This window comes from Crocodylus siamensis, chromosome 9, assembly GCF_052110815.1.
Source record: "Crocodylus siamensis isolate JL-2025a chromosome 9, ASM5211081v1, whole genome shotgun sequence".
Lineage (NCBI taxonomy): Eukaryota > Metazoa > Chordata > Crocodylia > Crocodylidae > Crocodylus > Crocodylus siamensis.
The window spans coordinates 24,737,162-24,762,443 of record NC_143403.1 but is presented as its reverse complement, the minus strand read 5'-3'; the positions used below and the strand labels follow the sequence as shown (position 1 = coordinate 24,762,443).

At 40.7% G+C, this 25,282-nt stretch overlaps 1 protein-coding gene across 5 annotated transcripts in view; it reads left to right on the top strand.

Annotated features, from left to right (window-relative positions):
• ZNF423 (zinc finger protein 423) overlaps positions 1–25,282 on the top strand; it is a 316,969-nt gene that overhangs the window by 58,639 nt on the left and 233,048 nt on the right. For all 5 annotated transcript variants that reach the window (XM_090063764.1, XM_090063768.1, XM_090063765.1 and 2 more), the window contains exon 2: positions 7,808–7,867. In XM_090063764.1, coding sequence (XP_089919890.1) covers positions 7,808–7,867 — 60 coding nt within the window. The remainder of the gene's footprint in view (positions 1–7,807; positions 7,868–25,282) is intronic.

The window sequence follows — 25,282 nt, the reverse complement described above, 5'->3', positions numbered from 1 at the left end:
AACTTGTAGCTTTCAAGTATTCTGCATAGTATTTTCATGGCATTCTGTGCGCTGGAGTCTGGGCAAAGAGTGCTCTGTTCACTCTTAAAAATGGGTTTTGCTTCCAGATGCTTCTTCCAACTAGAAAGAAAGAAGACAATTTATGACTAATGCTAGGTAGCAAGAGGCAGTGCAGACATGCAAGAGGTCTAGCAAGCAGACCTGGCAACAGTAGGGTATCTAAGCAGTTGTTCTGGAGTGGGTTAACTGGGTCAAATTACTGGTGAAAACATTGCTGGTTGTCTAATTTGGAGACTTTTTTTTATCCCTCTGTATGTAACTGCTGAACTGGCGGGTGGATTTACCTGTAGGGTAAGGCAAACTGAAAAACCAGATAAAGTCAAAAGAATTTTTTAGGGTTGTTGGTTGTAGCTGTGTTGGTCTAAGGACATAGGCAGGCAAGGTTCTTTGGGTAGATGTGATATCTTTCATTAGGCCAACTAAATAGTTGTTAAAAATGTTCTTTGCAAGCTTTTGGGCACAAACACCCTTCTTCAGGCATAGGGAGAGTCTGACTCAGCTGTTGTTTCAGTCTCTCTGAGGACTGAGAAAATATCACATCCTTTTTCAGCAGGGTCAGGTAGTGAACCATTAAAGGCATTTAAACCCCTTGTGTTGTGTGGTCCTGCTGGGCCAAGCAGGTGGAGACCAATTTTTTTTCGGTCTTGTTATCATGCTAAGCTCTGATTGCCCTCAATGGCAATTAATGACTTAAATGAAAGCTGATGATACTCAGTATTTCACAGGATCAGGACCAGTGTAAGGAATTTTATGTTGAAGCAATTCTGTATCAGTTTGTTGGTCACTACATGGCAGTGGAGTGAGTGCCATTAGACCACTGCTTGTATAATTGCAGATTAGTTTGGAGGCTTATGATTTCATCTGATCCCTTTCTAAAGACAGTCTGTCAATGAGGAGGACCTGTAGGTGATTAGCACAGGATATAGAAGCTCATGGCATTCAAGAATTTGAGATGGAGGCTAAAAGCAGCAAACAAAAATAAAGAGGACGAGAACCACTGGAGCTTCAGAGAAGGGGTGATGACTTGAACCTAAGAATACCCATATCTAGGTATGGGAAAATATGCAATTATTGTATGAGTTGACTTATAAAAAATGGCCTTGGCTTGGAAAAGAGGTAAATATCTGGATCTTGTCTCATACATTACAGGCTAATATACAATCAGTGTCAATCATATATTTAGTGGCTTACATGTGAGAACACATCCTAATTTAAGCAAACAAAATCAACCAAACCAACTATCTAAACACTATCCTGGGCTTTTTTGCACTCCTTGGTTGTTTTTACATGTGCTCTGGGGGTGTGTGGAGGGAGGGAAGACTTTAATTAGAGTGGCTCTCAGATCCACTCTAATTAAAGTGCCTGGAACATCTCGTGTATCAGCATCCCCATACTTCAAAATGGTGGCTGGGGTGTTTTATCTAGAATGAGCTTTAGTTAAAGTGCCTCATTGCCATTTTGAAGTGTGGGTGGGGATGCTGATACAGAGGATGCAGAATTTGGTTGATTAATTGAGTCTGCTCTGACATGCTGTAATTACAGTGCATTGGAGCAGCCTCCTGACTTACGTACAGGCAGACCTTTAGATTATTTCATCTTCATTGGCTTCAGATAAACTATTCATCTGAAACAATGGCCATGGTATTTTACGTCACCGATACCAAACATTACTTTTTACAGTGGTCCAAATTCATGAAAGTTTCCCTCTTCGTGTACGCACTTAAAATTTAACATGTACTTAAATGCTTTCCAAAACGGAGGCCAGTAATAATTGTTTTTGTCATTGCATTTTGATACTTAGAATATGATAGCAAGTTTATGCTAGAGAAAATATTAATGCAGTCCTATGAAGTCAGTAGTTCTCCTCCTCGTCCTCCCCACTTTAAGTCTGTATAACAGGATAAGGAGTATGCATATATGATCTGAGCTACTAAAGGGCTGTTGTTCATTCATAAGGTTTGATTGCATCTGGAAATCAACATTTGGTTGAGAAGTGTCTTCTTTTGATAAGGTTAAGTTCTTTCCTGGGAGTGATAAAGTGTTAAATAAACACTGTGACTATAGAGTTCAGGTAATGGTGCGCCCATAAATAGATTTTCAGATTCACAGGGGAATGTATACTGAATTTTTTTAGAAGTTTCTTTGAGCACTGAGAACCAAAATGCTTGAGTTTCCAGTACCAGTGACCTAGCAATTAAATAAATATCCTCTGAGAACATCTGAGATAAGCTGGCAAAATGTAAATATTTGGATTTGTATAAGGAGCAACTTGTTACTTTTGCCCACAATTCCCAGGAGAGGAGGGGCTCCAGGGATCTGGTTGTGGCCCCTTGATTCAGGGCATCCTGTCTCCCCTGAGGAAGTCGGAGCAGAAGGGAGACCTCCCCAAAAGGAACTGGCACAAGGTCCACTTGTGCCAGCAGAGAATTTGGTGTAGCAGAATTCAGCCCTGTCCCTTCGCCTGCATTCCACAGCTTGTCCAGGACATGCCCCCCCTTTGCCTGTACGTCAGATGGAGGGAACAGCTGGCATATGGAGGAGCTGTGCCTCTTGTGTGGAATTCTTCACTTGTGCAGCACGAAGTGGCCTTAGTAAATTAGAGAATCTGACCCTTTGAGTTGATCAGAGGAGAATTTTCTGCCTATGCTTGGCCAAGGCCATTTTCATAGCTGTTTGTATGAAACTCATTCAAAGGCATTTTCTTTTCAGGTGTTTCAACTTTATAGCGGCTTCCCAGACAAACTTCATAAAAGGGACACTGTCATTATAGAAATTATACTGTTCTGCAAAAGTCTTGCGCTGCCATAGTTACCAGTAACACCCAAGATGAATATACCTGAAAGGTTAAACTAAAGGCAGTTTTTGTTTCTAATTGATTTATTTAATTAATTGGAATATATTCGGAGTATACAATCTGTCACCCTCGCACCTGTGCAATCAGTCAGTTTCTACTGCTAATTGTGATTCATTTACATAGCAATAGAAGAGACAAACTTTGAATGGTATGAAAATGTAGTTGTCAGGCCCGCCACAAACTCAGGGAAGGGTTTATTCATTTGAAACTATTACCTGCAATGAACTCAACCTGGAATCTGAAAATTGTGCATCACCACCAATAAGGTATTGCACTTGGAACTTGACTGACATTTTTGCTAATGATGCATGAAGCTTGCTCTCCTCTAGCATTCAGCTTGCTCTCTTTTAGCTATATTGGCTCAGCATTACTAATAGGAGTGATTTTTTTTAAAAACTTCTAAGTGGTGATTTAGTGTAAGAGATCAGGTATGTGAGTGGAAATGGAGGAACTTTTCTCAAGAAACTTTTCTGGTTATAGCCATAGTTCTGTTGTCCATCCCTGAGATACCAAGATCATTTAAGGCATCTCAAATTGAGAAAAAAGTCTTTAGTTGCTTATTAAAATCTTGTCTTTTCTCCTAAATCTTGTCTTTTTCCTTTAATATTTTCAGGCTCTACAATGTTTCAAGTACTTATACAGCTTTTGGTCAGGTGTCAGTGGTTGAGCAGTGACTGCATCCTGCTAGGGATGAACAATAATAGCATATATTTCTGTTTGCATTATTCAACAGTGATTAAATAGTACATGCGGAAGTGTCTAGTCCTTGGCTTTGGCTAATTATGATTTTGTTTATTGCATCTCGGAAAACACATTTTCTTGTTAATGATAATGACAACTTTTCTGCTAAGGATTTTTTTTCCCGTTTTTACCACCAAAGCATGCAGCAAATGTGAAATACTTCACTGTAAAAGTTGTACCTTTTTTAAGGTTGTCAAGATGAATTAATAAAGTATCTCTATTTACAGTTTGGTGTAATTCAGAGGCATTTGTGACAACCTTTAATATATGAATCAGTCAGCCATCTGCACCACATACTTAGTGGATATTTCTAATATACTATATAACATTCACCAATGTACTCTTCAGTATTTACATTCTTTTGGCCAAGTGAGATCTCTGCAGATCCCCTATATTGTAGAGTAGCATATTTTGAAAGTGACCATGGCAGATTGTATCCCATCCTGCACTCTTTGTTATGCTACTGTTATTCAAATAAAAATATTAACTTTTAAAACAAAATAAGTTACTAAAATGTAACACTAATGCTTTAAGTTAAAAACTAGAAAAAGTAAATGGGCTTCAAAGACTATGGAAAATACTTGAAGTAGTAACATAACATGTAAGTGCAAACAGAAACCAACTAAAGATCTCCCTAATTAAAAGTATTATGCTATTTTTTTTCCTGGTTCACTGCCATCAGTGGTAAGCTCAGCAATCAGACCTGTGGCCTGACCTGTTATTTGCTTCTTGGCAGTGACAGCTGATCTGTTAAACAAAATATTTAACCTGTAGTCCACTCACTGGATATTCTGTGGACTTCACCATCACCCTAACCAAAGCTACCATGCAGATTGCCTTAACCGACAGGGCACATTTCTTGAGTGTGCGCTCAACATAAAATCAGTGAGAGGCACATGCACCAAAAGGCAAATTTTAGCCTTTGGTGTTCAAGTATTAAAGTTTAGTTTAAGAAATATAAGCATTCATCTCTTGATTTGAAATTTTTATGCTTGAATATTTGTTGTCACAGTTCAGGTTAAAAATGTTCATTGAATATTTTGTCCTTACATAATGATTTATATCTAGCAATTTAGAAAGACTAGTGAGTAAAATCTTATAACAGCTGTCTGAGGAAATTATTATTCCTATTTCTGGGAGAGGGGAAGTGAAGCACAGGTTGGTTAGATAACTTCTTGCCTAAAGTTATGCTAAAAGCCTACAGCAATCCTGGGAAAATAACCTGCTTTCCCAACTGTTATGTCTGTGCTGTAACCTCTTGTCTGCTTTTCCCTTCTTAAATGCCACAGTTCATGCCACAAATTATGAATAAAGCAGATAGTTAAATAGTAGAGGCTTGCTAATAGTCCTGGCATGCCAGATAAATAGTGTTATTTTTAATATTTCGTGTAGCATTTTGTCTTGTCCTTGGTTTGTCATCCCTTGGTGCTTGATTACTATAGAGTGCAATTTTTGCAAATAAAAGGGCATATGAATAACCAGAGTGTTTGCAGGATCAGGCTTACTGCAGTTTCTTTGGGCAAAGGACCTGTCTTTCTAATTGTCCGTTAGGCCCCATGCATTCTTATGGTGCTGCAGAAATAGTAGCAATAATTCCTATAGTAAGAATCCCATTTAAGGGAAGTAGACTAGCCATGCCAGCCTTTCTGTTGCACTATCTATAGCTTTCCTGCATCCACAGCAAGCACCCATTTCAAACAGTGTGATGTGATCTGGTGTCTTTTTTTCTTATTGCCCCTGCCAGTTGCCTTATTGTTGAAGAGGCCAATTTGAACTCCTGTTTGGCTGGATAAAGAAAACCCGTTCAGTTGCACAGTAGTCAAATATAACAATACCTCTTAGAGGGGGTTTGCTATTACTTTTTCTCATCGTTGATTCTATAAAAGATAGTGTTTGTTCAAAAAATAAATAAATAAAAAAGCAAAAAAAAGGAAAAATAAAGGGTGAGCAATAGCTTCATGAAAATACTTTTATATCTAAGCTAGCAAGGCTATTTGCCTATTGACTCCCTTGTTGTATGAAGTTGTAGCAACATAAACTATGTGATGCAATTGCTTAAATGTGTAGGGAGGAACATGAAATCATGACAGTAATAATATACAATGAATTGAAGTGCTGTCATGTTCAAATATATATTCTCCCTCCTTCTTCCACTCAGTGGGGAGCAAAACGAATTAATGCCAACAGTGGCTGTCTTAAACCTTTGCCCTCATTTAAGGGATTCTTAAAAGTGCAGTTTTGTTGCACTGTGGAAATCAAGTGACCTACAACTCAAGGATTATAGCAGTCTCCAGTGCTTAACCAAAATGAGAACTGGTCTGTTGCTAAAATTACAAATGACCAGCAATACTTCTGTGTATTTCTTCTTCTTTAACCATTTCTAAATTTAAAACCTTAACAATTTTTTAACAAACATTGATTTTTCTCTCTTATCAGTTTTTAGAAACCTGCATATTTTCTGGGGAAAAAATCCATTACTTAATACCTATCTCTCTTGAATAAGACATTCCTATGTAAGCAAGCTCAGCTGATATTAGAAGAAAACATCATCCTCAAAGTATATGTAATTTTAATGTTAACATGTATCTTTGTCTAAGAGTTGAATAAATTGTAAAAATATGTCCAGAATTTTCCTGTTGCTTGTAATACTTGTCACAAAAATTAAACAACCTGGTGATAAAAGATACAAAATGGTGGGTGAATGCTTTACAAGAAAGAATGTTTGGCCCAATCCTCTGTCAGAGAGTTTTGGCCTTGACTCTAAAACTTTTAAGTTTTATATATTTCTTTGTTTTGCTTCTTTTAAATATATTTTGTGAAAATTGTTTCATGCTAATGTAGACCTGTTTAAAATAATATAATTAATTTTAAAGAAATGGCATCAATAGAAGGGCCAAATTGTGATCATGGTGAATAGCAAAATTGTATAATAGCACTACTGTATTTGTGGCTGTCTGGAATGTGTGATAGCTGCTAGAACTGCACATAAAATTACAGCACCTCCAAACACTACTTATGTGATTATCTTTTCATGTCTAAATTTCTTTTTAACATTAATTTCTATCAACTTGATAGATCAGCTCAAGGATATTAGGACTCTTGAGTAAAAAAAAAATGAGGCTACCTCCTAATAAAAATTGAATCAAAGGATTGTAAATAAAGCTCAAAGCCTGGATGTATAACTCCTATTGTAGCCAGTGGAGGCTGTATGTGTGAGTTTACAGCAGTGTATTGACATCATTTGCACATTTTTAGATAAAGTGAGATTTGGGTAAGTGTTCAGTAATGATTTATACTGGACTACACAAGACCATTATTTAATTTTTTTTGAGTGGGGAATTAAGATATTCTTTTATATATGACTACAAAGAAAGATATTAACACTCTCTGCATCTATAGCTTTCAAATACATATGGTTTGACAGTAGTAAAACTAGTTTGGATTTTAGTGGGAGCAGGATTAGGCCCATAGTTGTCAGCTTGTCTTTATGCTGTTTCTAAAGGCAGAAGGACAAATACAATTTTAACAGTCAAACAAAAAAATGTTATGTGTAGTTTTTTCCCATGTGCAGTAACCAGGAGCATGTTTCTTCAAAGTGCTGAAACCTCTCTCTGCCAGTTTTCATATGGTTATGCTGTAAGTTATGCTATAAATATAAATATTTGTGACTCAACTATTAAAATATAGCTGCACATTATAAATGGTGTTTTGTGTCTTAATTTTTTGGAAAATACCTTTTTTGTGTTGTTTAAATATGTTGGGTAACATTGTCTTATAGAACGGTTCTTTGGAGTGACATGGTAAGGTCACATTTTCAAAAGCAGCCTCTGTATTTGCACCAGCAGTTTTGCATGTGTCTTTTTTTTTTTGTTTGCCACAGCCCCCTATACTTGGATGCACAGTATAAATTATTAGTTAAATCTATCAAATTTGCATGAGTAAATATAGTTTTTTTTAAGCTGGGAAAAAAATTGCAGCACAAATTTAGTATCCTTGTTGAAAATGAGAAAGCAAAAAAATTAGTAAAATGATCAGCATAAACAAGATTGTATGGAGAATGGTTTATTTTTTTAATGTATAGTGGACTTAATTACCTCACTTGTTTTTTCCAAGTTTTTTTTAGAAATCACAATTGTATTTTATTTCTTTCAGTTGAAGAGGGTGAATCTTCAGATTTTGCTTTGAACTGGGACTCATCAGTGACTCAATCAGGTAAATGTTTTAGGTTCTTCTGATTGCAAAGGCTGCTAGAAAGCTGCCAGGCTTTTTATAGGAACTGTATTTTGTGTCACATTCCTGTCTCAAATCCAAGACTACCCACTACAACACAATTTTTATATCAGTTCCATATGGTCAATAAAATCTATTACATACAGAGACTAATATACTCTTATCCTCTAGAGAGCCATTCTTTCTTCTTGTGGGCACATTGAAATGGGCTGTGATTTCTTTAGTATAACTGCTTTGAAGTTTCCTGCAATGGGCACTGTTGCACATTCATTCCAATCTAATTACATAAAAGCTACTTTAATAGGAATTTTAAACTTCAATTTCGATTGGAATGTGTGTATTTCTCTTCTTGGAAGAAATTGCAAAGGAATGTCTGATCTCGTGAATATGTTTGGTATATCAGTAGTTTAGAAAGATATAATGTCTTAACCAGTCTTTGTATGTTTGAAAGTCTGTATACTAAATATATTGTCTAGGACCTGTTAATTTATATTACACTGAACATTTGAATGAAATGGGCTCAAAAGCTAAATTGAATTAAGCAAGTTTGGTTGTGTTTGGGTAATGTATACTGACAATGCTATATACTTCAAGACAATGTTAGAATACTTTGATTGTAAGGTGAAGGGGCAATTGTTTAGCCAGACTGATGCTCTCCTTCTACTCTGTATTGTGCTATTTTAATACATATTTTATGTATTTTACATAGAATATATGTGGAATTCTCAGAACATGCATTTTGCATATAATTTATTTTGATGTTTAAGCCAAAACAACAAAAGATAACTTTATATCTACCCTTTAGAAACACATTATTTTTAATTAGAAGTAACACGCAAGAATTAGGAATATAGATAGGAAATGAACTCTGAAATGAGAATAAATGGTGCAAGTAAATCCCCACATCCACTATAGATTCTATAAAAATAATTGAGAAATGGTTTACAGGAATTTTTCTCACCAGACTCAGAACCTGGCTTGTCTTTAAGGCAAACTGTTTTTGTTTTTGGTACATTGTGGTGTATCATTTTATACAAAACATTGTATGTTGTCCTGGGTACATCTTCTCCACTATGGCTGTTTGGAGCGATTTGTGTTTTCACTATTCTTTGATAGCGAATATCGCTGCTGCTGAAAACCCCTGACTGCGATGCAGAAGGCCCCTTTGTGCCTGGAGCTAACAGTGCATGAAAAGAGCACTCTCAGTCTCTCTTGCTTGACCTTAGTCTCAAGCAGCAGTGGAGTGGAGTAACCAATGTTATCTATCAGAAATCTTGAATTATATTAAATTTAACACAAGGTTGAAGTGTAAGAGAAGAGTCTCTCCACTTCAAGGGGTGTTCATTTAGTTCTCCTGGATGGTGTTAGTGAATATACTGCAGGTGTAAGAGAGATCCTGTGAAAGAACTTTCCCAAATTAGTAAATTCCTCATTCATAGCTGTCTGTCATTGAAAAGCTAGGTAACAGTTTATCCTGTTACTACTGGAAAATTAAGCTCTTGTTTAAGACCCTTAGACCTGGGTAATCATGTATGTTACAAATGTGTGTTTACATGTATTATGCCTGTTTGTTTATATGGCATCTAAGGAAATGGCAGATATTTCTTTAAACACAGTTAGCAGAAGTTAGTTTTAATCTTCTGTGCTTTTAAAGTTCTTTTGGATAGGGTACAATACATGGGGCAGTAGGTTGCCGCCTAAATAGCAATGCAGGAAAAAAAAGCATAAAAAGCTATAATATATAGTGGTGTAATACTGTGGAGTTACTCACTCTTGTGTGGTGTGCCTCCAAAGCTATATTCAGTAACTGAAACCAACCAGTCTCTCAGTCCCAGTGTGCAAGACTTTCATTATGTTCTTTTATGATCTTCCTGTTTGCATTAACTTCAGTAGTGTGATATAGAACCTCAATAAACAGGGAGAAAATCGTGCTTCAACTTCTCATTTCGTGCCTACATTTCCCAAGCCCAAATCAACAGCATTCCTTATCTCCCCTAAAAAAAAGCTCCTAAACTGGACTTGTTAATGGTGAACATTCCCAGAGGCTTTAAATTGACACCTTCCTTATCTTTCTTTTCATGTTTATATGTATTTGTATGTCTGTGTATGTGCAGACATTCATGGTGTGACTTAAGAAAAATTCTGTTGTGACTTGTGTTTTACCTCTTTCTTCTACTGAAGCTTTTTAGATCTACAGTGAAACTTTTGCTGAGACAGAAGTGTCAGTCAGGTGTTTCAAGGCAGGATCATCTCTAGCGGACCCATTCTAGACAAGTATTTGTCTAATCTATTCTTAAACTTTAGTAAGAGCCCTCACCGAGCACAGTATCTGAAACATCAAAACATGCTTTAACTTGCCACTGGTAAAGCAGGGGGACGAACACTCTCAAAGTCCTGCCACTGCAAAGAGAGGGGGTAGTTTTGTTCAAACTACGCTTGAGCCTAAAAGTGCTTTTGTAGGTATAGCATATCTTGCTCCCAGACAGTAAGGTTTACTGGTAAAGCAGTTTTTTGTTGTTGCTGCTGGTATAAGTTTATACTGGGAAATTTTTCTAGGATTGCTATGTCAGCAAACTTTTCCTGGTAGAGATAGGATTTATTTAGCATCCAACCTCTTTTAATTGAATTTGCACAGAAAATAGATTTTTTTCAGAATAAATCATAATTTATAAAAATATCATTGTTTAACCACTCAATTAGAGTTGTGTTTTCATCCTTTTCTAAAAATTTATTTTCATAAGCATTTTTGTGTCATCAGCTATCTGAACTCCAGCTAACCTGATTTCTCAGCTATGCCATATGCTGGATGTGTCCCCTGAAGTGTGACTGGAGTTCCAGTTGTATTCAAGCTCTGAAGAAGTGGGACTGGTGTTCAGCTGAGGGCTGCAGAGTTTACAAGCTCCAGTCCTGTGGAGTTTATGATCTCTCCAGGGTAGGTGATGCAGAGCCAGTCAGCTTTCCACAACCATAACAGCCAGCCCAGTGGGTTTAAAGAATCAGTATGTAGACTTCAGTGCCTCCTGGACTGGCTCTCTTAATTATATAGTTTGGTAATTTGTAAATTGCAAATATTTTGGAAAGATTGAACTAGAATCCTCTTGAATTGTAGCTTTCAAAGTATCACAATACTAGAACATCACTAAAATGACTAAGATTTTAAACAATTAGCACATTGTTGTCAAGCTTTCTGGGTAGAGCTCAGAGGATGCTTACAAATCATTGATTTGTAAGAGTTATTTAATGCAACATGTGGAGACTTACCAATGTGCATCTTGTCAATGGAAGTCAAGTGGCCACGTTGTTTTGTGTCCCACTGATTACTTACCACAGGGATTTAGCCTTTTTAATGCAGCTAGGTGTCTATCGTTTATGTAAGATTTTACTTTCTAAAGGCTGGAAATTAGAAGCCCTTCTTTCAAGTTAGCTACCCAGTGCTAATCAAGCCTCTGGTCAAAGATTTTACAGAAGTTCAGTCCTTCTTGCAGTATTCATGGGGAATCTCTTTAAAAAGGACTTGTAATTGTTTTATAAATAACATTATTGTCATAATTTAAAGGCTGCATGCACCAACTTAAAGAATCAACAGAATATATGATGAGGCAGAGGCTGCTCTGATGATGTGGAAAATAGTCTCTTTGTGTCAGCCTGTGATCTAGCAAAAGGAATATATATATTTTCTTGCTCCTCATTTTTCTATAAACATTTTTGGTCTTCATTTAAAAAAGCAACAACAAAAACCTCCTTTTCTCTTTCTTCATCTTTGGGGCTTAGGTTTCTGTTAAGGAACAGATCAGTAATGTTTTGTTGTTTAATAGACAGATATGTTTTGTGTCCCAGAGGAAAAGCACAGTTCAGTACTCATTCACCCTGCTTTCCCCTGTTAACAGCAATTGCCACACTTGCAAGCTTGTACTGCCGCTCCCACATCTAATACAGAAAGCATCTTGGAGAGTAGGTCGGGCTGGGCTTCCAGTGGGAGGACAGAGAAGCATCAAGAGCTCTGGCTATAAAAAGGTTTTCTGCTTCTTTTAAGCCAAGAGGAAAATAAGATTTAATATTTGTCTGGCTATCCCATTGCTTTGCAGTACTGCATTGCTGTTGTAATATATCACTAGAGCATTATCTCGAGGAGCAACAAGGGACATTTTAAAGAAGTAAAAGTCTTACTAAATATATAGAGAATTTAAGGCATTTTTAAAGACTTATGAAAAGCATTTTTATACAGGGGTTTACTGGGAAGTTTCTTGTTAGCCAGACTTGAAGGGCTTGGGGATTTGAACAAAATCGTCTGGGGCAAGCGAAATAAGATTCTGTGTTTTCCCTAGAAACTGAGTGAACCTAGAAGGCTGGACTTTTCTGTCTTTTCCCTGGGGGTAGCTCTAGATTGTCCTTTTGTTATCTTTATACAAAGGTAGGCTTAAATACCCTAGAGGTTATGACACAAACTTAGACATTGGGAACCATAAAATTTTCATCCAGTAGCACTTTGAATTTTTGGACTAGACATCCATTATAACTCAGTGTGTAATATATATTTGAGATTCATACAGAATTCTTTTGTTTCAGCACACCATTCCACCTGTGTCAAAAGAGTAAGTTAGTATTTAGAAATATTGTTAGGATCCTTCCTCATGATATAAACCAATTTCAATAGAAGACCTCAACTTGCAGAATTTTGGCTATGCAGTTATAACATTCATGCCGTGCTATATTATTTCAGTGTTCACCTCCTTAAGTGTTATAGTTGAATGTGTGCATCAAGATTTAAATTAAGTTTCCACCTCATTTAATTTGTCTCACTTGAGTGTTTTTCCTTATCCCCACCCCAGTCCTTTCAAATCATCTGACCTGTCTCCCTGGGGGTTTGAAAGAACCTACAGATCTTTCTGATCCTATGGAACCTAGGCAGCAGCTAGGCCTAGTTTCCAAGCCATGTCCCCATGCAGAAGCTTGGAATCCTACTCTCTCCTTCTTTTGGAAGGAGTGGATGCACTTGGGAGTGGATCCAGAAGTGTTACAGTGGCACGGTCACACTCCTATTTTGGACTACACTGCAGGAGCAGCAGCTGAAGACTTTTTTTGAGCCCCCAAATCAGGTAAGAACCACCCTCCTCCCTGCACTTGGCATCCCCTCCCTCCTTCTCCATGCCCAGCTGAATACCACTTCCCTTCTCTCCCCCACTTTTGCTTCCCCCAGCTGACCTTGGGGAGGGGTAGCCTCCAGAGCTGCTCCTGTCCCACCTGAGATGGGCTCAGCTGGGGACAGCAGGGGCAGTCTCACAGACTTCATTATATCAGAAGGAGGGTTGTACTTTGCAGTAAGAGAGTAGAAAGCTTCATGTGTAGAGCAAGCTGCTCTGTTATAGTGATGGCTGAAGGTAGGGTGTTAGGCCTCCTCTTTCTGTCCTTGGGCCATGCATAGCTCTACTGGCAGTTATTCAGAACAGGCTTATGGTATTTTGCCAGGAACAGAGCTACCACCATGTGTTGGTTTTGTACACTGTGCCACTTGTTTTACAAGTGCATATTTTTTAAGTTTCTCCTTTTAAAAAAGAGAACAAAAGTAGTAGCTTTTTATTTGAGACCAACCACAACATATAAGATGATGGTCACTCCTTTTGCTCTCTGCACCTCTGTGCAGTGCCTCCCACCTAGGTTAATTTGTAGCTTGTGTTTCAGAAGAGGAGTATGTTCCCATGACTTCTTACTTGGTTATAACAGGGCTGTCAGGTACTTTGATGGGCACTTTTTAGGGAAGATTTTTATGTTCCAAAATTCTTTTAGTTCTGCACCCTCTTTTTTTCTTCCTTAAGCCAAACATTGCTGTATTCCTTCCTACTGTGCCAATGCTGCAGCACCAGGACCTGGCACAAGAAGGAAGGGAGAGTTCTCACTCTTACATAGAAAATCATAGGGGCCAACGGGCCACAGGGAGGGAAATGGTAAAATATACAGAAACATCAGCACTGTGTAACATACACTCAGGACCATAATTCCTCCCCCCGCCCCACACACACACTTCCTGAGGTGTCACCAAACAAGTCTTTGGTTTCTAGAGTGCTCAAACAGCAGCCAGTAGCTGTCCCCAAGTCTGAGTCGTGCTCCTGCGGTCCACAGTCCTGGCTGACTGAGCCGCACTCTCCAGCTCCACTGTGGACTCCTAGCTAGAAATGACCAGGTTCCATGTGTATACCGCTCTCTCTTCCTCTTACTCCAGTTTCAAGTTTCCTGTTCCTTTTTCCCTTGCCCCCCACTCCTGGGGTTTTCTGGAAGTTGTATTCCAAATTAACATTCAGCACAGCTCTGTAAACTGCCCCCTGGTTCCTCCTGCTGTTACATGCATTGTATTCACATTATAATTCCCCCGCTTCTCCCCATACACACACCTTTAACTGGATGCAGCCCCACATCCTACTAAGTTACACTATGTAGTTCCTAAACCACCTGGGTGGTCTCCACTCACTGTGTGATCTACCAAGGGATTCAGGGGTGTGGACCCTCACTGGCTGTGGTAGGATTTGCATATCCCTTGTTGTACCCAGCCTTGGTACTACCCAAAAGACTTGTTCATACTCATTATCTTCATTTCCATCAGGCCATGGATCCCACCTTATATTTCTTGATCCAGAAGCATCCTTTGGCAGCACCCTATTGGACATATTGGGGGATTGTATTGGTAAGGGTTCTGTTGTGAAGCCTCTGCCAATGTCTTGGCTGCTGATGAACAGTCCCCCTAGCTCCTTTGTCAGACCAGGGTTTCTGTCCTGTGAACATACACAGAGTTTTATCCTATTATAGTGTACTACAGGTGTTTGTCCAGCTGGCCTGATTGTCAGCTCCTGTAACACCTTAGACAATTTCCTGATGACTGTATAAGAGCCACTGAACTTCTTACATAGCTTTTGGCACTGACCCGAACTCCTGGTTTGGTTCTATACCTACACCAGCTCTCCTGGTTCATACACCTGTCCAGTAACCTTGAGCTTATAATACTATTTTTGCCTTTGTGTGGCTACAGCCTGATGTCGCTTAACAGCTTGGCTAACTGAATGTGGGTATTCTGCTATCTTTGTGACATATTTAGATGGATTGTTAAATTATTCTGATATATTTACTCCAGAAACAAGATCAACACGTAGGGAAATCTCCTGTCCAAACAACTTTATATATGGTATATATCCCATAGAAGACTGTACAATGCTCCAGTAGGCCACTATGACATGAGGGAGTATCTTATCCCACTCCACCTGATTGTTTTTGATCAGGGAGGAGAGTTTCAACCAGAGAAAATCCATCAGATTGGGGATGATAAGGTGTGGTGTCGGTTTTGTTGATTTCCAGTTGGTCACATCGTAGATGAAATAGCTGAGATTCAAAATGTCATCGCTGTTCAGTGTGCAGTCATCAAGGTACACTGTCGTAGTACATAAAGCTCTCAACAGACATGTTTGCCACACTCTGAGCCTTCTGATCAGGGAAAGATTATGCTTCTGCCCACTTCACAAAATAGTCAGTCACTACTGAAACACACTGGTTTCTACGTGGTGTAATGGGTGTGGGGCCCAGGGTATCCATCGCTATCCTTTCCAGGGGTCTTCCAGACTGCATGGAGACCATAGGGGCCCTAGGAATACTCTTCATCCCTTTTGGGGACCACACCCCTTACATGACCTGCACCAGTCCTAAACATGCTTTCTCCAGGCTAACCAGAAATACTAAGGCTGGATCTTATGAGAGATCTTCTCCATGCCCAAATATCCCCTGGTATTGGAAGCAGTAGGTATGAGCTTGCAGAATTTTTGGTATTTGCTTCTCTGGTACCACTATTTGAATAAGTTTGGGTCTGCCCCCTAGTTCCTCCTGCTGCATTACATTCACATTACACTACCTTGGGCCCAGGAATTGTTACATCTGAGCCATTCTAATGCACTAAGTGTTCTCCAAAAAAACAGAAATACTTGTGAACTTCATTAAAGGAGCATGGAGCATGGTGAAACCCCGTGCTGACCTTGGATTTAATCAGGTCCCACTTTTGCCTTAGTTTTCCTTCTTTCCTAAGAAGACACTGTGCGTGTTATATCAGTAGCTTTCCACTCTTGGGAGAGTGGCTCATTTACATAAAGCTCAAAGTAATGCAGATCTTCCCCCTGACTTTCTAGCTGGTTCGCCCCGAAGTACAGAGAGCTCTTTCTCCTAACACCGCTGAGGGTCTTCTCCTAGAAGATTTGTGCTCCCTGTAGGTCTGTCTCTCAGGTCTTTACTCTTATTTCTGTCCCTTAAGATGTATTTTATGTGCTCCTCCTGTGTTCTTGTTGCAAAAAAGGCCAGTTGGGCTGTATTAATTATTTGCCTCACTTGCAAATCAAGGGAAATGATTCACTGCTCTATTCATCACTGATGAAGCCTTACCTGGAATAACTGCATTCAATTTTGGGCCCCTCACTTCAGGACAGGTGTGGATCAGAATCTATCAGAGAGTGACAAAAATGAGTAGAAGCCTGGGAAACATGATTTATTAGGATAGGCTGAAAGAACTAGGGTTATTTAGTTTGGGAAAAGATGACTTGGGGGGAGGAGGGACAGGATGCAGATTTGATAAGTCTTTAAGGGCACTTTTACATGTGCTCCAGAGGTGGGGGTAAGGGGGTACTTTTATTAGAGCAGCTCTGAGAGCCACTTTAATTAAAGTACCACAGTGTCTTGTGTACCTCCTGCATCTTGTGTATCTGCACCCCCACACTTCAAAATGGCAGCAGGGGCACATGAACTAAGGCTTGTTTGGTGAGCTTTAGTTCAAGTACCCCTGCTGCCATTTTGAAGTGTGGGGGTGCAGATACACAAGATGCAGAAGGTTGCTGGCATGCAGTAATTACTATGCTCCAGCAAACTTGATTAATTAAGTCTTCTCTGCTGTGTCATAATTACAGCACAGTGTCGAAACAGCCTCTGTGCTCGTGTACAGGCAATTTAAATGCCTAAAGGGTGGTTATATGGAGGATGGAGACAGATACTTCTCTGTGAGTTCAGGGGACAGGCCAAGCAAGGCGTCATGACCTTAAATTGCAACAAGGGAATTCTAGGTTAAGCATTGGAACAAGCTTTGCACAGAGCTGCTGTGGAATCTCCATTTTTGGACATTTTTAAGAACAGGCTTGACAGACACTTGACTGGTTTGATTTAATCAGGGTTGATCTTGCTTTGAACAGAGGGTTGATCTAGATGACCAACTAAGGTCTCTTCAAACCCTACTATTCTGTGATTCTATGTGGATCCTAGATTTACTTTCTCTATGGTCTTGTCTTGACTGAATTCACGGCGCCCCTATAACTCACAGCAAACTCTTAGTCACAGTGTTTCCGTGACCCTTGCCTTCATTTTGTCCATGTGGTAGGTGGTGGCACAGGTGAGGCTGAACTTCATCCCTTCCTCCTTTCCTCCCTTAGAGGGCCTCATCACCTGGTAATGTGAAAATACCTTAAAAAATTTCTTTTTGAAGCGTGAAAGGTATCCTATTTAAGTGTTGGAATGAAAATCTGTCACTTGGGTGTGTGTTCTTCATATCGGAGCACTTCTAAGGTAAGTTGAGAGAACATTAAAAGCTTTTCATCTTTCAGCAGCACCCTTATTGAGGCACTTCAAACTAAGAAATCCCTATTTAAAAGAGTGATTCATTAGTGAATCAGGATTGTAAGATTTTGGGCTAAATTTTAACCTGAGGAATTGTTACATATGAATCATTCTAACACGCTAAGTGTTCTCCAAGAAACAGAAAGACTCGTGAACTTTATTAATGGAGCATGGAACATAGTGAACCCCGCGCTGACCTTGGATTTCAAGGCCCTTGATTATATAGATGAATGACTTTCTTTTTAATATGCCAAATAAGTTTGGTCTTGACTTGCAAATCAGAAAGACAGATTATTCTGTATTTCTTTAAAGAAAACAAACACATTTTAAAAACAAAGTCCTTTGCTTTGTATAGGACTTGTGGCATCCATCTCACTAGAATGAATACCATTTTAAGCCCTTTAGGATTCTTTATTAGAGTATGTGCAGCACCTGTGCTTTGGAGTCCAAGATATTTGTGTAATGCAAATAAATAATAAAAATTACAATAAATTGGAGAGAGAATAACCAGCAGTCTCAGAAATCTTTATAGTTCCAAATAGTTGCTTTGAATAAGGGGAGAGCTCAAATAAATAGAAATAAAAATAAGCCAGCTAAAGCTTTTAAGAATGCCTAGTTGGATTCTGTTCTCTTAGAGATGAAATTCAAGATGGTGGCTGTAAAATGACAGAGTCCCTAAACATGCTATGATTTCCTGTGGTTGGTTTATCCAAAACAATGGTCTTTTTAGCTGGCTGCACTGCTATCCTAGAGACTCAAGAATACATGCCATTATGTGGCTGATGGGCCATATGTGCTGCCAGTCGAAGGAGTGCCATTCCATTGGAGTCAGCATGGCAGAAGACTGGGCCACATGGGAGAATTGTGTTTTGAGGATGGCTAGCGTTATTTGCTAGGCACTCCTTGCAAAAACGGAAGAAAAATGAAACTGCTGGAGAATCCTCCTCCTGGGCAGATTCAAACACTGCTTATACCAAGCCTTTTTGAACTCTTAGTGTAAATCTTAACTGTGGGAACTTTGTGGTTGGTTGGTTGCTTGCTTTGAGTAGGTTCCAAAGAGACCAGGTGCATGATTTGACTGGATTTCAAGATTTTGGGGCCTATTTGTGCCCTGGATATCTATGGTGCTGATCCATCACTCTCATGCCTAAAGGGGCCTCAAATGCCTTTGTAACATTAGTTACTTTTTACCCAGCTATCACTGAAACAACATTTAAAAAACACTCCAAGAGGAAAAGCTTGCAAAACTTTTCTTCACCTTTTGTTATGTGCTTTCCCCTGAGAGGACCTGAACAGTTCTCTTAGTCTGGAAGCTGAATCTTACACCCAACCATGTTCACTCACCAGAGTTACCATTCTCCCTTCCATCTTCTGACCACACAGAATATGTTAAGAGGATTAGACTTTAAGAATTGTCTTGGTTCACTTGGGGACTAATAGCATTTTTTCCCAGAGTTTATTTTGCTTTTGCTAAGAGTTTCTTATTATGGCTTAGGTGCAGTAATAGTTATGCATTCTTGGATGAGAAAATATTCAAATTCACTTTTTATGGCTATTTGTTTCTTGAGCCTTTTTATTTTACATGTCTTTTATTGTTTTTAAAACAAAATAATAATTACGATACGACTTCTCTATCTCACAGGGCTGGTTTGAGTCTAAACATTTGAAAAATCGTGAGGTGCTCAGTTTAGTAATGGGGGCCATGTAAACATCGGAGATAAAATATAGTATTTTGAGATAAGTATAATCTAAAAAGAGGCAATTAAAAAAATGATAAACCTTTACCATCACACTGCAGCTGTAGGGGCTCCTGAGGAAAGTTTGTTTTTGTCTGTAAAGGAGATTACTTCCTGTGAATGAATTTTATTTCATAGCTCGACAAGCCCGGCAGAAATCGGAGTGTTTCTTTGAACAACTAAGTTGTTAGCTGGAGTGACAGAAGATCCCGTGGGTTCCGTGTTCTCTTCGACTGACATCCTGTGGCCGTATCACCTTAAGGAAAAGGAGAACTATAAAAAATTAAATTCCTCCAGAAGCAGTTCCTTCAGAACCCATTGCTGTGTACTGTATAGTACTGCTTTGACACACACATCTGTCATGGAAAGAGACGTTGCCCTATAAATCTGTTCAGATGTCTCTGGTGGTGCGGTGCTATAGGTGTTCTCATTTTGTTGAGGGAGGGAATCTCCTACAGGAAGAAACAATTTTCTGATGTGTGCACAGCATGTGTGTAAGTATTTAAATTAGAAGCACACACCTGTGTGAGTATTATGGCATTATCTAGAAAATACTTATTATTAAAAATGTTAATTGGGAAGATTACAGCTACAGCATTCAGGAGGAAAATTAGTTTCCTGGGGAAGAAAAGGTAACGAAATAAAGGCTCATTTAAAAGTTAGATATTGAGGTGTTCCCCTTTTTCCTAACCTAACTCCTCCAAGGCCCCCTACAATTTTTTAAAAGCTAAATCTGGTTATGTAAAGTTAAAGAACTGTGGTGGTCTGTTAATGCTGTCAGACCCCTCGTGCAGTTTCCCTAAAACGGATCAGCAACGATCAGCAGCTGTGCAGACTCCTGGTGGTAAACAGATTTAAATATGCAGTTAAGTCAGGGAAGGATTGGGGCACTGACACACAGTGTAAATGCACTCCATTGACTTGCAGACCTCTTACTCACAGAGATATCTGCCATTCTGTCATTTACACATTAGCTGGGTCTGAGACTAGATCCAACCTACTATATCTCAGTGAGGTCTTTGAGTTAAACTCATTTGAAGTTGAGTTGTCATAGTGGGTGTGTGCCAGCACCACTATTGTTTAACTGTAATGTGATGTTACCATTATGGTGTGTTGTCAGAGGCATGATATAAAATCTGCCATCCAAACTGAAACACCATACACATAAACTCAGCCTACCAGTTAATTCTTTCACCCTCTTTGGGATTAATCCCTCTTTTGGAGTAATGCTACTCTCATGTTGAGTTTTTTCACTGTTTTAAATGTATTTGGAAATCAGCTTTGCTAAGAAAGCAGGCCACGTTCATATGAGGTGGACTGTGAGTTAAGGATACTGTGGCATCCTTTATTCTGAACTTTCAGCCGGGCTGTCCTTGTGTCTTCAGACTCCAGCTGCTTTTTTCCTAGTTCTGTTGAGCAAAGAAACACTATCAATTCAACATCAAAGTAAGTTCTTGCTTGCATGGCTTGCAACACACCAATCCTCACATTGCTGAAATCTGTATATTATCTGGTGGAGTGAAGGTCTTCTGGTGTTACCTTTTAATTCCCTTGCTCTGAATGGGCTTTCATTCATAATCTTCCTAGTTCCCTATCCCTTTCAGGGATGGGCTCACCAAACCTCAGCATCCTGGGTTTTCTCTTCCTGGTTCACAATTGGCTCTCTGGCTAAGATACTGCTCCCTCAGCATATTTGCTAGAGGGAGTTGCCAGATAGTAAGAGGCATTGCCTTCTAATCTCTTCTATATAGATTGTAGTTAGTTTCTGTGATTTTTCCTTTTATGCTACTTCGTTACTTTCCTGCTGCACAAGCAATGGGGTGAACTTAGGTGAATTTTTTCTGTGTTTTTAAATCAAAATTAGATCTATTGTTTAGAGTGTCCCAAGGGGGTATAACTAGCAGTAATGGGATGAAATAAAGCAAAGGAAATCTTAGGCTGAATATCAGGGAACATTTCCCAAAAGAGATGTAATAGACCGTGGGATAATCTCGCATCACTTAGGTCATTTTCAAACTGGAGTGGACAAAGCACTTGAAAATTCACTGTAGGAACAGACTTGTATTGGCAGTTGGATGGATAAAATGACCTAATAGGTCTTTCTCATCTCTAATTTATCTGATTCTCCAGTGGTCTGGATTTGCTAACCTCCTGTGGATTTTGTGACAGAAGCAGACTGGATGACCTGGCAAATTATGCTTTCTAGAAGTTATTTTAGTAAATCATTTTATTAAGAGATCTCAAAGCACTTTACAAACATTAATTAAGCCTCACTGCTCCTGATAGAAAGTATATGTCTGTCCCACACCTATATCTGTTTCTTTGTACCCCCGTACTGTCCAATACTGAAACAGCCCTCCTTGTATAACTCTATACCCCATCCTCAAAACCTGTTATCTTTTCCTCTTTGAAGAGGCAATACAAAAGCTCTACCCCTAACACTGAGCTCCTGCTGTGCCTCTTTAGAACTGCATCGTGCTTCATCCATTCTTTTATATAGGCACTTATAGCATCGTGTCTGGTGCCTCTCCCAGACTGATCCCATAACATACTGAGTGAAGTTTTTGCTCACTACATTGTTTGAAGGGGTTCTTGCTTTTGGATTGGTAGGTGCTGTTTATCCTATTTGACTTAAGTAGATTCTGTAGGGCAGTGGCTTTTCCAGTTACAGATGTTGGCTGGCAGGAGTCAGAGAAGAGCCCAAGAGGACTAGACTAACAGAGCTGTGAATCTTCAGGAGGCAGATGCAGTGGTTTTTACATCTGTGCAATTAAAAAGCCGTAGGGATAAAAAATAAACAAGCCTATAATGGAGCAATCTCTTCAGCATTTGCAGTATTTTCTGACTTGGACTTGCTGAATACTGCAAGGCAATTTTTTACATGTAGTTGTAACTGGTAGCTAAAAGTTTCCAGACTGGACGTAAAAGTAGAATAACAGAACATAGGAAATTGGTCTGGTGTTTTCAGAAGGGAAAACATCAATAAAAAATAATGCCACAGTGGATGATTTATAGTTGAGATTAAGGGAAATCACACGAGTCACGAGAGTGGGAATTTTAAACAAAAGATTGAAAAACAAAGGAACATAAGTGGAATAAACAGAGGCCACTGCATTCCATTTTTTCAGTCCCTCTGCAGTGGGTGAGCCACATGAAACTCACAATTTGGAACCCAAACAATCTTTGCTTATTAAATACAGATTGCTAGACTCTGTTGCAAGGGACCTCTAATGCAGCGCTTCCCAGACTTTTCCTCAGCGTGACCCCATTTATGACCCCATTTCCTCAGCATGACCCCATTTTGTCAGCATGGTCCTTCACTCCTGATCTGCTGCCCCCCCACAACCCTAGGTACCCCTTACTCCCCACCCACAACTCCCCACCCCACCAGGTACTAACTCTGTACCCCTTTTGCTTACCATGATGCAGGTCCAGCTGTGGCTGTCCCACTTTCTTCCCTCCCTTGCTGCTTTGTGGTGCTGAGCATCCTTGATATAGTTTCATAGTAGGGTTGGAAGGGACCTGAGCAGATCATGAAGTCTGACCCCCTGCCATGGCAGGAAAGAATACTGGGGTCAAACGACCCCAGCAAGGTGTTCGTCCAGCCTCCATTTAAAGACCCCCAGGGTAGGAGCCAGCACCACTTCTCTTGGAAGTTGGTTCCAGATCTTAGCCGCCCTGGCTGTGAAGTAGTGCCGCCTGATGTCTAGTCTCAATCTACCCTCTGCCAGCTTGTGACCATTATTTCTAGTCACTCCTGGTAGTGCTTGGGGGAACAGGGACTCCCCCAATGCCTGCTGGTCACCTCTGACCAGTTTGTAACAGGCCACTAGATCCCCCCTCAGCCTCCTCTTGTGGAGGCTGAACAGGTTCAGGTCCCGTAGCCTCTCCTTGTAGGGCCTGCCCTGCTGCCCCCTGATCATGCGAGTGGCCCTCCTCTGGACCCTCTCCATGCTGTCCACATCCCTCCTGAAGTGCAGCACCCAGAACTGGACTCAGTACTCGAGCTGCAGCCTAACCAGTGTTGCATAGAGGGGGAGGATCACCTCCTTGGACCTGATTGAGATGCATCTGTGGATGCATGACAATGTACAGTTGGCCTTCCTGACTGCATCCCCACACTGCCGGCCCATGTTCATCTTGGCATCAATAATGACTCCAAGATCCTCTTCTGCCTCTGCGCTGATGAGAAGGAAGTTCCCCAGTCTGTAGCTATGCTGCTGGTTCTTCCTCCCCAGGTGCAGCACCTTGCACTTGTCAGTGTTGAATCCCATCCTATTCTCATCCGCCCACCCGTGTAACCTGTCTAGGTCCAATTGTAGCCTATTCCTTCCTTCTAGTGTGCCCACATCCCCCCACATCTTAGTGTCATCAGCAAATTTGAACAGGGTGCTTTTTACCCCCTCATCCAAATCGCTGATGAAGATGTTGAACAGTGCGGGCCTGAGGATTGATTCCCGCAGAACCCCACTGCCCACATCCCTCCAGGTCGAAAATGACCCATCCACCACCACTCTCTGGGTGCAGCCCTCCAGCCAGTTGGCAACCCATTTGACTGTGTGGGTGTCGACACCACCGTCCCCCAGTTTTTTAATGAGAACGGCCTTCTGAAATTCCAGAAAGACTATGTCCACTGCTACCTCTGCATCTAAGGATTTGGTGACCTGGTCATAGAAGGCTACCAGGTTGATCTGACAGGACCTGCCTCTAATGAACCCATGTTGATTGCCCCTAAGCATAATCTCCCCTGCTGGCCCCTTGTGGGCATGTGCCAGGGTAGTTCTCTCAAAAAGCTTACCTAGGATCGAGGTAAGATTAACTGGCTTATAGTTTCTTGGGTCCTCCTTCCTACCTTTTTTGAAGATGGGAACCATGTTGGCCCTCTTCCAGTCCTCTGGCACCACACCAGAGCACCACGAATGCTTGTAAAGCCATGCCAGGGGTCCCACAATGACCTCAGCTAATTCCCTAAACACTCTGGGGTGGAGATCGTCCGGACCAGATGATATGTTGGTGCCCTGTTCATGCCCATGCTATTTCCCATCACTGTGGACCCACAGCCCCATGCCCTGCTGGTGCCCCTGCCCAACCCACTGTCCCCTGCTCCCAGTCCACTAGTGTATGAGGAAGGGAGTGCTTATGTGGGGAATGGGCTGGGTATGTACGAAATGGAGAGTGTGGGCACAGACCTGCGCACCCTTGCCATCTGTGCTCCCCAGCCCCCGCCTGGCACATGGCCTGTTCCCACGCCTGCCCCAGTGTGTTGCTTGTGTCCCTCTCCCTCCCCTACCCCCACAGACTTACCTGAAGGGAGCTGCAGGAGGTGCTGGCTGCCACGTGCACGTGCACATACATGTTGTGCCCCCAACATCCCACTCCCCCTAAAGCAGCTCCTTGCAGGCTGGAACTCTGCCAGCCTGCAGGGGGAAACCTGCTGTTTCCCATGTTTTTCTATGTTAAAGGAGAATATTCATGATTTTGTGTGTTTTCCCATGGCAAACGGAAAAACTGGATCCCTGTTTATCAGCCTGTGACAGGGGGCCAACTTGGGCAATCCATCCAGTCTTGCCTGCCACAATTTGTTGTTCCATAAATTGGTGTAAAATGTAGGAGGCTGCTCATTTTAATGCCCCGATACCAGGGGGCTCTGTCCATGGCTCTGTACCTTCCCTACACTGTGTCCCATAACTCGCAGATGGCATTCAGATTATTACTACTCCCCTGGTTTAAGGGCGGGCCAAACTCAGTCCTATGTTGAGACTGTATCACTGCCCTTTGTTAGGCCACACGCATACCATCCCCTTCTCACTGGGGCCTCTTCCACTCCGTCCACTCTTACTGGGCCTCTTGTATACCACCCGGCACTGGGCCACTCTCTACCCGCCTTGCTCCTTTGAATAGCCATTTCTCTGGCTGTACCCCATGCAGCTCTTTGGGTTGCTCAGGCTTCCCTACTCTACATGGCTCTGACCTTATCTCACATAGGGCTGTCTCTGTCCCTAGGTCCTCACTGGGCAACTTTCCGCATTAACAT